This window comes from Vulpes vulpes, chromosome 15, assembly GCF_048418805.1.
Source record: "Vulpes vulpes isolate BD-2025 chromosome 15, VulVul3, whole genome shotgun sequence".
NCBI lineage: Eukaryota > Metazoa > Chordata > Mammalia > Carnivora > Canidae > Vulpes > Vulpes vulpes.
The window spans coordinates 108,694,014-108,713,470 of NC_132794.1; the positions used below are offsets into that span (position 1 = coordinate 108,694,014).

The 19,457-nt window shown below is 46.1% G+C and overlaps 1 protein-coding gene across 9 annotated transcripts in view; it reads right to left on the reverse strand.

Annotated features, from left to right (window-relative positions):
• FGFR2 (fibroblast growth factor receptor 2) overlaps positions 1 to 19,457 on the reverse strand; it is a 105,147-nt gene that overhangs the window by 21,465 nt on the left and 64,225 nt on the right. For 5 of the 9 annotated variants that reach the window (XM_072740250.1, XM_072740248.1, XM_072740245.1 and 2 more), the window contains 4 exons: positions 16,746 to 16,936; positions 14,091 to 14,235; positions 11,836 to 12,032; positions 2,436 to 2,587 (listed from right to left, as the gene is read on the reverse strand). In XM_072740250.1, coding sequence (XP_072596351.1) covers positions 2,436 to 2,587; positions 11,836 to 12,032; positions 14,091 to 14,235; positions 16,746 to 16,936 — 685 coding nt within the window. Of the gene's footprint in view, positions 1 to 2,435; positions 2,588 to 11,835; positions 12,033 to 14,090; positions 14,236 to 15,474; positions 15,623 to 16,745; positions 16,937 to 19,457 lie in introns of all 9 variants that reach the window. The other 4 variants (XM_072740249.1, XM_072740247.1, XM_072740244.1 and 1 more) reach the window with 1 other exon arrangement.

A 19,457-nucleotide genomic window follows, 5' to 3' on the forward strand; every position in this document is an offset into this window, starting at 1 on the left:
AATTAAATTTCATATCTTGGCAGAAAATAAACATTTGCATTGGAAAAATGGCTAATTTATGTCCTATTGCCCTGCTACTACAAGCATAACAATCCTTTCTTTGTACCACTTCTGCCTCCAATCTAATAAACTGCTTCTAAATAGCCTTCATTCACTGGAAATCGGCTCCACCTACGTTTGTGCTCAACTCTGTTCTGAAATGCTTAGCACTCAGATTTTCCGCACTCAGGGACCCCCACCCCCTGCCAGGTGGGAACTAACAGTTACACACATACAGACTTCCACTGTTGACTGCAGTGTCACAGCAGCAAAAACCGTGGACTGAACCTGAGAGAGCAGTAACTGTTTTTTTTTTTTTAAGATTTGTTTATTCATTCATTCATTCATTCATTCATTCATTCATTCATTCATTCATTCGAGACACACAGAGAGAGGCAGAGACACAGGCAGAGGGAGAAGCAGGCTCCCGGCAGGAAGACCGATGTGGGACTTGATCCCGGACTCCAGGATCACGCCCTGGGCCAAAGGCAGGCACTAAACCACTGAGCCACCCCAGGCATCCTGAGAGCATAATTTCTTAAAACTCCGAGTTCAGCCCTGTGCATGCACACGCCTGTGCACACGAACCCTCCTACTTGTACACTCAAAGTTGGGACCAAGGTGACTCCATAAGGAACAACCTCGTTCCATTCTCTTTCCACATTCTCCAGGTAAAGAAACCATTCTTTCTGTTTTCTCCGATGCCTCCTCCCAGTTGTTCAATAAGCAAATCCTGAATGAAGGAATGATGTTTTCACTAGGGCACACAAATACACTGGAAATTACCTCTATTAACTCTCTTGACAGAGGGGTACCTGTACAATTATTTGGTCCTGGCTTATGGTGCACACCAGTATCTCCAAATCAGCTTTTGGGAGACAAAACTGGCATGGAGTTGCGGGAAATCAAAATCACAGGGGGCCACGTAAGCTACCTCTCCCAAATAGAGCTCATCAGACTTGGTCTCTAAGGGCATCTGGGTGGCTCAGTGGTTGACCGTCTGCCTTTGGCTCAGGTCACGATCCGGGGGTCCTGGGATCGAGTCCCACAACAGGCCCCCTTCAGGGAGCCTGCTTCTCCCTCTGCGTATGTCTCTGTATCTCTCAAGAATAAATAAATAAAATCTTTAAAAAACAATAAAAAATTTTTAAAACCTTTTTAATTTAAAATAATACTTGGGTCTCTAGAAAAGCTCATCTTGGTACCTCTAAATTTGTGTATGAGTCTCTTCTATTGTAATCAAAACACCTCTCTGACATAATCTCAGGAGATACTACCAATGTCAAGACAAAGCGGGAGGAGAAGCTATAAAGAAGCAAAGCAAAAGCTTATTCTGGTGATGTGATGTAGATGGACAGTCTGTGATTTCCACCTTCCACTACTCCCAAGGTTCAAATTCGAGGGACTACAAGTGGTACCCCAGAAGTGAGCCAATAGTCTTCAAGGACCATCATGCTTTATTTCGGAAGGTAGGTCTGGGAACTGGTCCCGCCCAGCAGTGGGAGGGCTGGGAGCACAAGATCTGCCTCACACACTCTCCGCCTAGCGCCGGCAAGTTGTCAGGTCTGCAGTTCAGAGCTCCCAGCTCACCACTGCAGGGAGGGAAACAGAAGACAGGGAAACTCAAGAGCCAAGATTTGTACTCAGTCCTGGGAGGCCTGTACTATGATCATCATTTTACAAAAATGAAATTCAGAGAATCAAGGTTGCCCAGCCACTGGGGCAAGCGAAGCCAGGATTCAAATCCAGTCCAGGAGAGCCCAAATACATGGAACTGAAGCCAGATCAAGAGATAAACAGCTCCCAGTAATGCCTTCAACAGGGCCTGGAGGCTGTGCTTTGAGCATATGACTGAAACACTTCCACATCATCCAATGAAGAATATATGGACCACTGGAAATCTGATGGCAGGTACCACAGTCAAACTGTCTGCAGCCCTATATTACATTAACAACCCTTAAAAACAGCAACATTGACTGAAGATTCTTAAGGCCGTTTGTATTTTATACCCAATTTCTCCAAAGAAATGAACTAGACAACAGTCATGTCATAAGCAGAAGCTGGAATGATGTATCTGTTTTACAAACGGGATATAGTCCTTTTAGTCCATGTGACTGGGTCTTAATTATCTAAAAAAGTTGAAAAGGTGCTAACCAGGTACTATCTAGTTTGGGGACTAGCCACGCCTAGTTGCTATTTTAAAGGAGCTAGTAAAAGAGAGAGAGAAAATAAATTCTTTCCTTCTTCAGGAATTGGCTATTTAGAAATACAATCTCACTCACTCCTGTTACCACCGTCAGACATGATCTTTGCAGTTAAGGATCAGAAAAAGAAAATGTCAATCCAACATTTGTACCAAGATTCCATTTGAGGATGCGTCCAATAGAAGTACTCACTTATCTCTGGGAAACTCCCACTTTGGATCTTCCGGCAGTTCATACTCGGAGACCCCTGCCAGCATGGGGGTGTCTGCTGTTGAGGAGAGGCGCGTGGTTATCCTCACCAGCGGAGTGTTGGAGTTCATAGAGGAGCTGGACTCAGCAGACACCTGGATACAAAATGCAAAGACACAGGTGTAATCCTGGCTCCACCTGAGAAGCCTGGCGGCCGGCCAAAGCCCAGCCAGATGTTCGATTCTTAGAAAGGAAGAGAAGTGGGAGTGCTGGCCAAAGTCAAGAATTTCGGACCAAAACCATTGGATTCCAACTCCTCTGTTCCCATCTAGGCGCTACCAGATTTCACCCACATCCTACATTCCTAAGACCAGGTCTGCAAACATTTTTAGACAGGATCTGAGCAAAATAGAAGTCAGCTTTCTGACCTAATTCTTCAAAACAAGCAGCTGAGGACAGAGCATCAACCCCACGGGATTCATTATTGCCTTTTCGCCTAGAACTGTCCCAGAGCCCTGCATGACCAATCAATCTCCCTGGAGACTAGCTCAGATCGTGAATCAATTCTGTGCCTATGAAAGTCCATGAAAACATTTTAGAAAATCAGCTCTTCAATATGTTGTCTGCCTTTTGGAAGGAAAAGCCGAATGTCAGCTCTAGGATTTGAATGTGAAGGGCCAGGAGCTCCAAGTGCCTTAATTCCAGGTAACTGGAGACCCAGGCACCAGGGGCCGTTCTCTGCTGCTCCCCAGTCCTTCCGAGAACTGGTGGATGCCCAGGCCATTCGGTGGACATCAACTGCCTCTTGTTAATTTTGCTTTCAGAAACTAGTGGACTGAACGTATGGGATGAAGAGTCAAGGAGCAAAAAAGAAAAAACGAAAACGAAAAAACCCCCACATCCTTGCTTTATCATCTTGTGGGAAAGCGCCTCTCCCACCTGCGGCACACAAGGGCTGCCCCGAGTTTTCTCATTCACCCTCACTTGTTTCCATCTGCATCTGATAAAATGGTTACTTCTTAGAGCGTCTTTCCTGTGCTGGTTTCTGTAAAGGAAAACACACGCGGAGCCTACCTGAAGACTAATTTTGAGAATTACTCACAATCCTGGTACCATCATCGGCTGCTTGACCACTACATTATTCTAAACCATGAACGAGACTTGGAGTTCACAGAAGTTGGAGCATCAGGTTTAACGTGGCCCAACAAGGCGGCCCACCCTCCCTCCCTGGTTCTGTCCCCTGCATGACTGCCCTGGTCAATGGGACTCCCCAGCTGTGCTGACAAACACCTTTTAAATTAAGGTGGCAAAGATGGAACGCAGAATAAACTTAGTTGGGGTGACCACTCACAAAGTAGAGCCTGAACCATTCCCACTGGGAACCAGAAGACCTGTACTTACTTCCTGGGGAACGTCCTGCTTGGAATCCCTTCATTCTCTCCTTTGGAAGGCCAAAGTCTCCTTAAGGCAAACAGAAACCCAAGAAGATGCCCAAGAATGGACTGGGGGAAGAATCCGTTTAGGAATCAGAAGCCGGTTTCCGTATTAAAATCTAGTTGTATGTGCTGTTTAATCCAGGATTTCTATTACCTTTTAAACTGCACAAGAGAATGGGCACCTGTATGGCTCAGTTGGTTAAGCACCTGACTCTTGATTTTGGCTCAGGTTATGATCTCCAGGCCATGAGATGGAGCCCCACGCTGGGTTTCCCACTCAGCCCGGTTTGCTTTGAGGATGCTCTCCTCCCCCTCTGCCCTCCCTCCCATGCTCTTGTTCTCTTTTTAAAATAAATACATAAATCTTTAAAAATAAAAATAAAACATACAAGAGAACATTTCTGAGCAACCTTCTGACGGGGGAGTCACTCCTAAATTTTACTATGCAGACAGTATGAGCAGTGTTAACAAGAGCACTATAAACATTTTCTTTAAAAAGAAGCTAAAGAATCATTAATTTTGGAACTGAGAGAACCTTGTCTATAGATTAGGCTCCAAGAGGCTGAGTGGTTGTGCGTCTGCCTTCAGCTCAGGGCATGATCCGGGGTCCTGGGATCGATTCCTACAGTGGAGTCCCCGCAGGGAGCCTGCTTCTCCCTCTATGTCTCTGCCTCTTTCTCTGTCTCTCATGAATAAATAAATAAAATCTTATATTAAAAAAAATGGCAGAAGCAAGGAGGAAAGCACAAAAGGTTAACTGTGTGGACTCCCAGAGAACCCACCCCTGCTCCCCACTAACACCAGGGACTAGGCAAGGGACCCCACCCTAGCCAACAGACAACTTGGAACACGCCTCCAGAATCCACATGGGGCCCAACACACTGCACGACACTGACTCAGCTGTAGGACTCATCCAAAACCCGGCCTTTCAAAGAGCATCAAGATCTACAGTCTCCAGTGACCACACGAACATCTTTGTGCTCCATCCATAGAGAAGACACAAAAGATTCAGGACTGAGTTTGGCCAAAGATGTTTCCCCAAATCCTAACATCCCGCATCAAGGCCGTGTGCTATGCGCACAAAAAGAAGCTGGTGTTTTCAAAGACAAGAAGGTCTTCTGGAAAGTTCTCCCATGTAGAGAGGCAAAAATCACCATTCACTGCCGCAAGAACTTGGAACTGAGGATCACAGACAACAAGGAGCCACCACACTAGTAAGTCAGCCTCGCTGATGATACAGACCCCAAATGGCTGTGGTCTGGCACAGTCTGCTGCCAGGACTCTCTGCAAGGACAGCTGGGTAGCCTATCACCACTGGACCCATGGGATGTCCAGAATTCCACTATCAGTACCAGATGGGCTGCCATCAGTGGAGAGGAGGGGCAAGCCAATGGGGAAAAAAACACAGGGGCAGGGTTCTGAGTGAAACAGCAGGTCTTCCAAAACCTCTGCTCATATGGGCAAGGCTTAGAGAGTCTGATGTGGGAAAGCAGCCTTCCCTTGGGCGGGGGGGAGGGGGGAGACATAGCGTTGTTTCTGAACTTTCAGGAAGGATACAGGAGACATCTAATGGTGGTCACCTTCAGAGAAGACAGACAGCTGAGGGAAGGGGCAAAATTCATCTTACCTCAGAACTTTCCAAGCCACTTGAATTTCATTACCCTGCATACATAGTTGTTTTTATTTTAGAAGAAGCACTTCTTTAACATAAAAATATTTTTTAGAAGAGCAGGGATCAGAACTGAGGAAGGTGAAACCGCCACAGGAGGGGGGAAAAAAAAGCAAAGCGCACAGGCTTGAAACACGGGGACTTCAATGAGGAGTCAGGAATGACGAGGACACGGCCCCTGCCTCCTGGGCTACCGGCCTGGGTTTTGCTGCATCTCTGCACCCTCCTGCGTAGGCACCTAGCGACTGGCCCTGGCCAAGCAGCTAACCCGAGATGGTACCTGTCCTCTGCTACCTGTTCACGACACGGGGCCCCAGGCAGGTCGGGGGCCAAGCCCCAGTTCCCATGCTGGCCAACCGTGAGAGCTTCAGGAAGTCATTTATCCATCCTAAACTAGAGTTTCCTACCTGTTAAAAGGAAACCAGGAAAGTTCCCGCTCCACAGAGTGAACTTGAGGGTAAAATGAGGTCACACCCATAAAGCCTTCAGTGCTGAGCTGGGCCCTTGTGATGGGCTCAGTTAGTTTTGCTGTCGACACCACAACTGTTTTTTTCCTAGCACCTTTTTAGAATCCTGTGCTGCCCAGATCCAAGGGAGTTTATGACTGGCACCTGCCTCTGGGGAATCCAGGAGATCTGGAGCACGCAGCTGCTTTTGTGTGGGTGATGCTGTCCTACTGTGTGCTTGGGGAAGAACGAACCCCCGCTGGCATTAAGGGCTGACTGTACAACAGGACAGGCCTGACGGGTTTGGAAGAGGACACCCTCTGCTCCCAGCCAGCATGGGCTGCGGCTCCAGCAAGTGAAAGAGCAAAGCTAAGAAATTAAGGATCAGGGAGTCAGGGGTCGGTCCCAGGGCAGGGGGAGAGCTGGTGCATGAGAACGTCCTCATGATGAATGTGGCTTAGAGGCTGCTTAAGAACAGAAAGACTTAACGTTGAGCCGGACGTTAACTGCTCTGCGGCTAGCCTATGACCCGAGAGGAATCTCTGCCCACAAACCCATGGCAAAAGTTCACATCCCCTTCCAAACAATCTCAACGAGGTTTTAACGTGAAAGCTTTTAAAACAGAAACCCTTGGCAAACCCTACCGTTATCATTACTTATGAAAACTTGAAAATCGTGCTTGCAAAAAAGGATTACTTAGGAGAGTTCTGTCCAGATTCGATGTGGAGGTTTAGATTCAAGGCACAAATGTGGAAAATACTTTTGCACAAAGGGGGGTGAAAAAAAAAAAAGGTAAGAAGATGCCAGAAGTATAAGAAACTAGAATCTGGTCATTCTGTCCATGGAGGTATATCTTAATTTTACCTCCATGCATTTTTACTGAGCTTTTAAAATCCCCTCTGGGACTGTAAACCGTGGCTGGCTTTCTCTTCACTCCGCTTCTGCCGAGAGCTAACGTGTTTCCGGGGCTTGGCACCGCCATCCTCTGCTGGCGATTCCTCCGTGAAACGCTGCATCTTGCTGGAGTGTCTTTCCTTCCGAATATGTCCCTCGAGTAATTCCGCTGCCCACCCGTGAACCCCTTGACTAACTCAGCACTATTAAATTATCACTTTTTTTTTTTTTGGCACAAAATCATGAACTTCCCTATCACATGTTCTATCTACTCTAAAAAATATTCCACTGGTGGTGATAATTAAATTACCAATAAAGAATGAATGCGAGCCCCCTAAAATAAAGCACCCCTCCATCCCAGCAGGCACGTTTCTAGTGCGTATTTGCAGTCTCAACTCCCCACTCTCCAGAATCTCTTTAACACGTGCCATAAATCAAGCTTTTAATGAATTGTGCATTTTGTATACTTCTACAGTATATGTGGGAGATTAAGCAAGGGAGTAGGTAATAGGGTTTTTTTTTCCCCCTTTTCTTTTTAAAGGGCCACCAAGAAATAGTGTTATCTCTGCACACTAGGTTAGGACCAAGGTAGGGGACCTCACAGAGAACAGGGCAGGCAGAGGCAAAGAGGGGAGGGGTGACGAATGGCCACGCTAATTCCTGTCTCTGAGGCTATGGATCCACGTTCCCAAGCCAGAACTAAGGCCCCGAGCTAACATACTTTTAGCTCTAAGCCCTGCCCACCACTCCCTTGACATCCAAACAAAATGCTTTCACCACTTCCAACCAGGTGCCTGGGATAAAGGTTGAAGGGGTTTCTAGGGTTGGATTCTGTTTCCCTCCATAACATAATTGAAGTCATCAGACAAGGTGGTTTATCACTTTTCTCCAACAGGTCTCTGCCTCCCCCATGAATAAACCCATTGGATCAATGGCTCACCCACCAGTCCTGGACAGGCTGGGTCTTCCTAGAAGATCCCAGTAGCCCAAATCCAAATCAGATCTCATACTGCCCTGTCTGTGGAGGGCTGAGAGGAGAAAGCAGCCCAATGGGGAGGCCAGCGAGGATGAAGCACCCACATGGAAGGGCGGAACCCAGTTAGCCATCCAGAGCTGTCCTCATTACCCAAGTATGTTCTGGAACCAGGGAGGCTTCATTAGACCACCTGACTAGCCAAAACATGGAGAATGTTCCAAGATCATGGTATTTGGCTGCTAGACAGCAAATAAGCTTCTAGGAGTGGAACCCTCCCTCCTCACAGGATCCAGTGTGTTTCATAACCAAGAATGCGCAGCCCCAAGAACTGGCTCCTGAACCACCTGCACCCAGCCAGTCCCCCATCTTCTATCTCGTTCTGGAGGTGCCTGGGAACATGCCACTCACCTCAAAGACACTGTTATAAAAGATAATCTTGATCTACCCGAAACAGCAACCAAGAGGGTGAAACTAAAGTCTCAGAAAAAAATCACCCTCTGGGCCCTTCTCAGAGGCCAGTGGTGGTACAAGTGGGTGCTGCATGCATGTGCGTCCCTACCCAGCAGATGGGTTTATCTGTTTATGGCAAGAGTTAAATCTCCATCCTGCCCTATGGAAACTTCTGGTTCCAGGGAAGGAAGCTGCTGTACCTACCGCCTAAAAAATGGATCCACTGAACCCAGCAATACTGCATGCTTCCTGAGCAAACATCTTTGACCTCCTCTACATCCCTCCCACCAATACCCAACTGATGTGTTGCAGCACGCGAGAGGTTGAGGCCCTCTCTCGAACTCACGGATGTGCACAGGCTGCTTCCCAGTGACTGTGGCTGTCCACCGGCAGCCCCGGACTCCTACACAAGAGCTGACAAGCTCATGAGGACACCCTCTCTGGCCTAGCCCTCCCGGCCTCCTTGATCACACTGATGCCAAAGGAGCAGGAGCAGGTAAGCCAGTGGCTGGCATGGTATCCAAGCCCCAGCACTGAAAGCACGAGGAGCTCCTGTCAAGGGACACAGAGAGATGCTGTGTGCCACCTGCTTCCCCCAACCAAAAAGTTCTTTTCTCTTTCCTCAAGCATCAAAATGCATAAAGAGCCTCAAAAACTCACACTCACTGGGACATGAACACAAGGAATTTCTTCTTAGCTACCAGAGAAAAGTATTTTTGACTCAAAAAAAAAAAAACTTAAAATGTCTATCTTATGACAGTAAGTCCAGTACAAATTAGTAAATGTCAAGAAGGAAAAATTCACAGTAGGAGAAAGAGAGAAAGAGAGAGAGAGAGAAAGAAAGAAAAAAAGAAAAGAAGGAAAAGAAAAAACACGACTCCTTTTGTTCCAAAAAGAGAACAATGATGGATTGAGTTGAGTGAGATATTGTGTGTATGTGTTGGGGGAGGGGCGAGGGTCAGGGCCAAGAAGATAACCCTCCAACTCCATCATGAAAACACTCAGTTACCTGTGTGGTAGAGGAGGCTGGGCAAATACAGCATGGAAAGTGGCCTTGCAAAAACTAGGAAGAAGCCATCTTCAAGACATCTGATTACAGGTTCACCTGTCGCCAGGTAAAGGCATGCTTGGCATCCCTGTGGTATTTTCTCTGTCATCAACATATCTGTCGGGGCTTTTCATTCCAGCTACAGTCCAATAACCCTCTTTTATCCAGATACCTGATAGACATCTCCTGCCCCGCCAAAGGGGCCGTGCTTACTGATGGAGTGAGTGTGCTCTTTGTAAAGAATCACACAGCCATTTTGACATATATGAGGAGCTGAGGTGTATCCACATTCCCCCAAATAAATTAATCTCTCAGAGATCTGTTTTCTTCCAAGGGACTGGTATTTGACCACTTTCTTCTGCTTCTCTTACTCTACTTGACCCTATGAAAACCCAAGACAACCACATTCCAAATGATGACCCCCAAATAACCTTGGAACCATTGGTGAAGGTGACAGACTATATCTTGCATGGAACCTGGGTTATACCAAGCACTCAGGAAATTATGATAAAGGAATGAAGAAAGGGAGAACAAAGGAGAAAACCTACTGTTCCCTTTGGTTACACAGGGCAAGACCTTTGTATAGGAAGAATGCCCAACTGATGTGGAGACAAAAAAAGGCCAGTCAGCCAAAGAGAAACAAAAGTACGATGACTGGGGTTGAGTCAAGGAGATTTTAAGGGCGGCTATGTCTTTTATATTTGAGTAAAAAGAAGAGCACTTGTAACAGTTGCAGGAGAAAAGATGATGAAATCATGATGGGCCAATGGTCTAGCTACACCAAATTGCAGCTTTCCTCCAGAACGTAGCATTTTCCCCTATTAGAAAAAAAAAAAAAAAGAAAAATAGAGATCGGAACCATTCCCTTTTAAAGCTCCCCGAGGTCAGGTTCTCAAGATGGTGGCTAGAAGAATGGCCCAGAAGTAACTGGAAAGGAGGAGGGGCAGGTAGGGTTGGCCATAGCACCTGAAGGGCTCCACCTGGCCATGTTAAGAATCACCTTCAGACTGGACTCTCCACTAGAGTCAGGCAAGTGGCCCCATCACTGCTTCTCTAGAAGGCCCCAAGAATGATAGTGGTGTCATTTTAGTAACAATAGCATTTTAGGTGGCAGGAGTGGTCCAACACAATTTGGGCAATCACCTGCACTTGACACACACTCCAAATGCTATCCGTAGCCCCTAAGAGAATAAAAAGCTGCTTAATACATGACTTCAAAGAAGTCAACAAGGACCCATTCAGCTCAGAGCCTGAAGCTGGATTGAGAACACTCAGAGCCATGCCAAAACTGCGGCTGGCCAACTGGTTCCTAATCCGTGCTAATGCCTGATCCAGAAAATGTCATCGCCACCTGAAGTCCCAGGAGGGACTGGGCTGGGATTAACCCAGAGTTTCTCAGACTGCATTTCAGAATCACCTAAAGACCTGCTTAAAATACAGATTCCTGGTCCCATTCTAAATCTACTGAACCAGAATCCCTGGGGCTAAGACTATGGAATCTGCGATTTTAACAAATGCCCTGTAAATTCTACTAAAGCACACACTGCAACAGAGCCAGTGAGTTAGCCATTTCACTTCTTTCAATAGAAATACCTTTACCGGAACAAAGTTCCCAGTACACTTTACTTGTAAACACTTTCCGTTCACATCTACCTTCCCCTTCCACCTCCACGAGCACAGAGAAAGGAGGCAAAGCATATCCTGTCCCACTCAGCTTTGCTGCTTTGGTTTAAAGCAGAGGCAGAGAGGTTCTACCTTGCCCTGTCTCCCCAAAGCAAAATTAACCCAATCAGGAGGCACATGTGAGCAAAAAAGACTAGACATGGGGTTAAGAACAATCTGTTGCTCGTTCAATATAAAAATCATTCTACCACCAAATCCAGAGCCACACTTGTGAACGATTAACAATAACATAATATATGCATACATTTCTATTTTAAGAATCAGAGAGGTCGAGCCAAAACCCAGTTAAGAAAGACATCATAGTCTGGTTTAAATCAAGCAGTAGTTCAGATTCATCTCCAGGGCATAAGTTTCTGACCTTGATTTAAAAAAATAAGTCAAAGAGAACCAGAGTCCCTCCCTTTCCAACTAGTGGCATAAGCCTGTCTCAAAAACAGCATTAGATCACAGAGGACAAATGGCCTATGATTCAAAAAGACCGCTGCACTTGAGCCTCAAACACACAAGGGCATTGCCTCCCCGTGTCATTTCCAGTCCTACCGATTAGCTCCCAGAGTCTCATACTGTCATGCTTTCTTGCCCTTAGAACTTGACTCAGTTGACCCCACTGATGCCCCAAGGCAGGACTCTCTGGGCCCCAATGACTGATTAGAGAGCCACTAAGAGGCACGTCGGGATTGCTCGCACAGTGAAGTTCACAGAAGTAGATGGCATTGTAGCCGAGCAAAAGACCCAAGGGGGGCTGGCTGGGGCATGGGAGAGGAATAAATTTCTTCAAACTCTTTATCTACTTTCTGTTACCTGTCTCCGCAAGGGGATGCGCTTGGTCAGCTTGTGCACAGCTGGCTGGCTGCTGAAGTCTGGCTTCTTGGTTGTGGTCTTCATTCGGCACAGGATGACTGTCACCACCATACAGGCAATTAGGAAGACCCCTATGCAGTAAATGGCTATCTCCAGGTAGTCTGGGGAAGCCGTAATCTCCTTTTCTCTTACAGGAGCTAGAGTGTAAGATCACAGGGGAAGAACAGGTAAGCAGGCCACAAGGTTAGGACATGGGCTTGATGCATCCTGGCAGAGCTAACGAATCACAAGGTGATGACCCTTCCCAATGACTCCATCCTGCAAAATGGCATGGGCTATGGGCCTGCCATGCACCTCTCCCAACTGAAGGTGAGTTACCAAGGGCTCCTCACTTGACCACCAGTGCCCAAGCGGCCGCTATCTCAAGCCTCAATGGGCCTCTGCAATCCAGTTATTGTGATAGGTCAGCTGCCACTAAGACACAAAGGGCAGGCTACAAGGCCACATTCTGTCAGACATTTGGGCAGAGCAGACATTTGGGCAGAGCAGGACAGTCAACCATACCTCCAAAAAAGGGACTGTCTTCTGTGGTGGTCTCTGATGCAAACCAAACTAAAAATTCTTAAATATAAATAATGCCCACTTTTCCATCGGAAGAGATGGTACCTCACTCTTATTTGGGTAAGCTCTTCCAGAGGAAGATGTGACAGGGTGATTTACCCCACATGAACACACTTCCATATGAAATGAAATAAATATTCCTCTAGTAGGCTGGTCTGGAAAGGTTTCAAATTTCTTAATACAGTCCAGCTTATTATCCAACTAAATAAACAAATGCATTTGACTTAAAAGACCAAATCGTCTTTAATATAGAATCATTGTGTCCATGCCATGGAAAGTTTGTAACATTCCTTAATCAATGACCATTTAAGATTTGTGTTTTTGGTTATACTGATGTCACTATAACTTTTCTCTTAAAGAAAAAATAGAAATGGTATTACATGTGAGTAGCCATAAAATTACTTAAGGTAGCATGCTCTTAGATCAACTTCCAATAATATCTGCTCCCTCCTCAGTCCTCAATGGTCATCAAGCTACAAGCAGTGTATTTCCAAACAATATATTCCTCGAACTGCATCCTTAGTTGCTAGTACTGTCAGGCAAATTGGTTAAGAAGGGCCAATGAGGCACCTGCAGAATGCAGTACTGCAAGTAAAAAGCAAGCTCAACGTAAGAGGCATCTCATTGTCTCAAAGCAAATATTCACAGAGCAGACTCACGACAAAAGGAAAAATGGATGCGATGGTATTATTTAAAGCTTATACATTTTAATCGGAAAAATACTTGCAAGATAGTCAAAACTCCTAGCAGCACAGCACAAAATGAAATGATCAATTTCTTTTTACTAGATATAAAATAAGCATGCAGGTAGACACTGTAATCTAAAAAAAATCAGGAATTAATAACTGGAGTGGAACATCATGAGCTAGCAAACCAGTCTAATGCAGTTTCACAAAGGAAATGACAGAGACAGACGCATCAAAGTAGAACGTGATTATCAGGAAGAGTTCAACCAGGACAGAGATGTCAGTTAAAGATTCAGACAGGCAGCAGTATTTAGGCAACAGGGCTTTGCTGACGATTTCCCCACAGGGCGGAAATAACATCAAGCCCAAGATGGCAAGAGCATGCTTTGCAGGAAAAGGGTCCGTTTTATTGCGACATGCGGCAAGCCACCGATTCCCGAGGTAGGTAACACACTGCTTCTGTACGCCCTACATGCAGAGGGGCTTCTCCCCTGGTACCTCAACATACATCCATCTATTTACATAGCATTAAAAAGAGAAAAGTGGAACAAAGTAATAAAAGTACATATGGGATTTTAATGAAATGGAATTCGAAATGAGAAAAAAAAAATTACTTTGAATTTTACAAAGTAATTTCAACTTCTTCCTTAAGAGAAACACGATGGGCGAATTTATACATCATCGACTCAGTGACTCAGTAAAAATATAAGATCCCTTTGGGTTTTCGGGATGAAATTTCACTTGATCATAAACGTTGAGTGTGGGATCTCATTGTAAGTGAATTTCCAAAGGCAACTTTCTTATCCCCGGGGGATAATTTCCAACATTTTTAAAAATCTTTATGCCAGGATAAAAGGGGCCATTTCTGAGAACAGAAGCCGTGTTAATTTTATAGCAATCAACCAAGAAAAGGGAAAAAAAACCATGGAGAGAAAGAGCAGTATATACCTGGAAGAACTGTCAACCATGCAGAGTGAAAGGATATCCCAATAGAATTACCCGCCAAGCACGTATATTCCCCAGCATCCTCAAAAGTTACATTCCGAATATAGAGAACCTCAATCTCTTTGTCCGTGGTATTAACACCGGCGGCCTAGAAAACAGGGAAGCAAGAGAAAAGGCTAGACAACACAGGGATGATCGTGGAGGGGGCCGTGGAACCATGAGGCATCGCACCGGGGGCTCCGGCAGGTGCTGGCCACCAGAAGATTCCGATCGCAGCCCGTCCACAAAGCCCACAACCGAGAGACACTGAGCGACACTGAGCAGCTCGCCTCCACAGGCCCGTCACCACACCGGCTTCACCACCTAGACATGCATGCAATCAGACGCATGGAAAAATTGACCCACAGAGATCCGTTCTCTTGGCCTTTGTTTTGCTTTGGATTTGGGGGTGGTTTTCCAAAAGTATGGTACCCAAAGCCCCAGCTGGGTTCTGGTCCTGTTGGCTGCAGACTCCCACCTTGGAAAAAATAAAAATAAAAAAAAAAAAGGACGGTTCTGTCTGAATTACTGGGTTATAAAGCAAAGCCCTGGAGACACGCCCCAGCGGACACCTGCACATCCTTCCAGCCCTGTGGGAGCCAACCAGGGTGGAATATTGTGTCAGCCAGCAGACTGATTTTCACTCCCGTGTAACCATTTTGACTCACGTTGCATGAAAGAAAACAGAAGTATGATCATGGTAGCAAAGAAACTGGGTTTTTTTTTTCCTTCTATAGAAACATTTGAACGTGAGTCGTGACAAACTGAGAATGCCAACCTGTTGCCTTCAATGGTGTTCATGTTCATTAAATGGACTATGTTCCAATTTGGAGATTGCAAGGTCAAGGACAGTATCTCCTATGCCTCAATTATGCAATCAAGGAAAAAATATCGCTGGAAAAATTACATAGTGCCAATATTTCTGTACCAATTTGGGTCAGAAGAAGGTGTTCGATCAGAATTCTGCTAATATGCAAATGTCCCAAATTCAACAGGCATCCCTGTGTGCATTTAAAATGCTGATGATGTGCAGTAATGATGGGGAATGTGCAGCCCAAACAAGATAAACCAGAAGGAACCACTTAAAAACTGGGTGGGGGAGGGGTGGAGTGTAATCTTTAGAAAAAAATCTGAGCAAGCACTTTGAACATCGTGGGCATTTTTCCATGGCTGCTGGCATCACACCAGCCGCATCACCGAAGAGAGATTATTACAAATATACCAAGGCCACAGAGTCATCCTATAAGCTGCCTGCCGTCTCCCAAAGCACCAAGTCTTTTCAGCTTCTATATCCAGCCTTCTTTTAAAAAAAAAAGGAAAAAAAAAAAAAAACACAAAACATTGTTACCTTGCTGTTTTGGCAGGACAGTGAGCCAGGCAGACTGGTTGGCCTGCCCTATATAATTGGAGACCTTACATATATACTCCCCAGCATCCTCCTCAGTCACATTGAACAGAGCCAGCACTTCTGCATTGGAACTATTTATTCCCGAGTGCTGGAATAGACACAGGAGAACAATATAACGGCCAACCAGGAAGGACTTTGCACTGCCTAGGGTCCCACCACCAACATACCACAAAAAAACAAAAACAAAAACAAAAACAAAAACATCCTCCATTAGGTCTAAGCAGCTGCCTTCAAGGGTTGTGGGTTTCGATGGAACAAAATATGCCAACTGATGGCAATGGAAGTGACCCAGTGGAGAGGGATGGATCGGTGTACTCGATACCTAGCAAGCTGGTCCTCTTTTTCCAGCTCTTTTGATCATCAGCATTCTCAGCTGAGAAGAATACCTCATTGGTTGAGTTTTTAGTGGAGCTGCCTATGGTTCTACTGGAAGACCGTCCTTTTAAAGGACGTTCTCCACGAGCACCTAGATGCAGCAGACGTGGCAGGCAGTGGCTAAGAAGAGGCTGTACGGACTTAGCTGCTGCTTGCTCTCACCGTCCTGAAGAGCAAGACAGATCTAAAAATTAAAGAGGCCGATGTGATCACCAAGGCCCCTCTTAAATGGGGATTTGCAAGGAACCAAATAAGAAATACCAGGAGAAAGAAAGTTTCCTTGTTCAACATTTCACCGGTGCAAGAACATTTTCTTCAAGTTTATCGTCTAAGCCACATGTGAGTCCATTTGAAAGGCTAAAAGATTTCTTTTAAAAGTAAAATGTAAATCATTTCTGACCGGTGGCTGCTCCAGTTTGAGCCTGACATCGGACAAAGGCGACATCGGCCTAACAGTAGACACTGGTACTGTGCCTCAAGTTTGCAGAGGTCTCCCAGTGCATACCACCCGGTGGACTCTGCACAGCTGCCCCATAGGGGGGGGAACGGCATCACAATCCCCATTTTTATGGATGGGCCACTAAGTCTGCATGTCTTGCCGGACAGTTGAATTATCCTGACCCCCACTTTAATAGCCCCTCCACCACCCCAGAGCTCCCTGCTGCAATTTTACCAGTGAGCCCAATAATCCGCTAATTCCCTAACACACTCCCTCCTGGCCGGTCCAAGAAAGAGAATCATCTTCTCACAGATCCGACAGGAAATCAAAGAACCTGTCCCCATGTCCACAGCGGAGACCCCAGGCGTGGGTCCCTTCAGATTCAGAAAGTCCTCACCTTGAGAACCTTGAGGTACGGCAACCCGTCGGGCCCGTATTTGCTCCCGTTCTTTTCTACGTGTTTGATCCACTGAATGTGGGGCTGGGCATCGCTGTAAACTTTGCAGACAAACTCCACGTCGCCTCCGACCACGGTGGAGGCGTTTGCCGGCAGCCCAGCTTGGAGGATGGGCCGGTGTGGCGATCGCTCTGGGGAAGAGAGGGAGGGAAGGGGGGAGATGAATAAATAAGTTGTGTTGTCCAGAAGGCTGCTCGTGAACATAAGCCAAAAAGGCCTCAAGTCTGCTGGCTGACTCCTTTGAAATAACACTGCGGCCCAATGCATAACAAAACCGACTTCAAAGGAGACTGCTGGAGCGCGACCCTTGTAAAAAAGAATACTTATTTAGAAAACAGAGAGAAGAACTTCTGATATCTCAAGTTATTGGTTGTCTGTGGCCACCTACCGAACAAGGGGAAAGATGTTATTTTGACGATCGAGAAGACAAATGGCAGGGGAAAGGGGGCCCCTTTATTTGTCCCACGTGGCATAACATCAGAGACTCCCATTGACCATGAGCGTAACATAGAGGGTAGGGGACAAGATTTAGGGCACTCGGAACACCACGATGGCTCCCATACACGGTGTCTCCAGAAATATCTCTAAGCTGCTCGGAGAAGACCTCCGTTTCTTGCTTTGAAAAGAAGAACTGAAAGATGGAGCTCAAGGTTATGAACAGCCTGACTTGAACAAGTGGATTCATCTCCTTACTATGGAATTCACTCTTTTTATTCATCATTCACCCATTCATCTCCTTGATACATATTACGTGTTACCATTTGCCAAATGTTAGATGCACAAATAGACAATCCTTATTCGGATGTGGCACTGAAAGAAACACAACCAGACACCAATTCCCCAATCCTGGTGGTGCTCTAGGCCATGTTCAAGGAAGCCCCATAGAGGGTATGCTAGCAATGACTTCCCACCCTTGCTTGCCTTGCCTCTCTCTCTCTCTCTCTCTCTCTCTCTCAGCAAAAAGTTCTCAACAGGCAACACCTCTTATCTTACACCTAAAAAAAAGTTCCTCTCTGGTTTAGAGGTGGTCTCTACAAAAATCTCATAGAGGCAGCCACGTCAAGGGACATGAGAAACTGCACACCAGAGTCCTCAAGAATCTGCTAACAGACCAGCCTGCTGCGTGATCCTGTCCACAAAGGCACTAGAATCACAAGCCAACTGCCATCTTCCTACGTGGCGGTTGGGTCAAGAGCCACACATAACCAGTCAGCCAGCCACCCACCAATGTATCATCCCATCCCCACGTACCTGCATGTACAAGCCAGCCTCCCTATCTATCTCCCCACCCTGCAGATCCCACTGCCTTCAACCCCCACCTTAAAAAATGACCTAAGGAAAGAAGGAGATCTCAGCCAACCCAACACACCAAGGATGCCTCCACCCTGTACCTGAGTATCCCCATGCACTGGGCTGGAAATAGCAGATTACAATGATAGATATCTAAACCCTTCTATATTTGGGCTTTTCAGATTAAAATATCATTTAGTGGAATTTGTTGGACACAAGCCAAACCATGTGCAAATTGATTTTACTGCAAAAGCCTGTTGGTCTTAGAAAAGAAAAAAAAGAAAAGAAAAGAAAAAAGAGAAAGAAGAGAAGAGAAGAAAAAAGAAAAGAAAAGAAAAGAAAAGAAAAGAAAAGAAAAGAAAAGAAAAGAAAAGCTAGTGGGTTACCCTTAGCACCTCTCCTTCCAGAACTTCCCATCACTTTACAGACATCTACACTTTCACGTTAAAAAGATAAGGATTTCAGAGCCTCCAAAGAAGTCATTCGTTTGCCCGACATTACCCTGTAGGCTGAGCAGAGAACCAAGAAGTCCTACTTTTGTGGGCAGAAAATCTCAAAGCTAGGATCCCTTCAAACATCACCAGAAAGCCCTTCGTCACCCTTCGGCTGACGCACCATCCCTGAGATGGGCCACAGTGAGGCTCCTGGTCTGGTCTGGCAGCCAGCTGGATGCCCCGGGGACCCGGCTTGCAGCTGGCAGGGACAGGTCCAGTTTAATCCTGGCTAGCCCCATCCACGTGAGAAGACCAGAGTTAAGTCCACACACAAACTGTCCTCACCAGGCCTCTTCCCAAGAGACTCAGTTGGGGTGGGGTGGGGGGTGCGGAGGATCTGTCCTCTGGGCTGGATGCTGCCGGCCAAGCTCACAAAATAACACTCATTTTATACGTACCTCGTACTGAGGTGGTTTACGCTTTCCCATAGAAAAGTGAATTTTCGGTATCAATTCCTTCTCTGGCTCGGTTCTCCAGTTTTGTGTGTGTGAGTTGGTGTGTTTTAAGATAAATATTTACAGTGGACCTCAGCATTTATTCTTAGAAACAAAGGTACTATAAAATCTTAAATGTCATAAGCCAGATCAACTGAATTTCAAACCAAGTTCTCCTTCTTAAACATACTTGTTTCCAATAAATCGTTTCACAAGCAAACATTGTGCATGTAATACCAAATAATGATGCCCTGGGAACAATGAGCGCTTTCATACCGCCGACATCTCTGGCCTGCGCCAGCCTGCAGCAGGGAACACAGTCACTGGGGCAACACTGGCAGGACCCACTACAGAGCTGCAGCCTTGTTTTACTTGTGGTCAGCGTGCTGCTACGTTCCAGTTATTAAGTTAGCCCATTGCTATCCCGACTATCC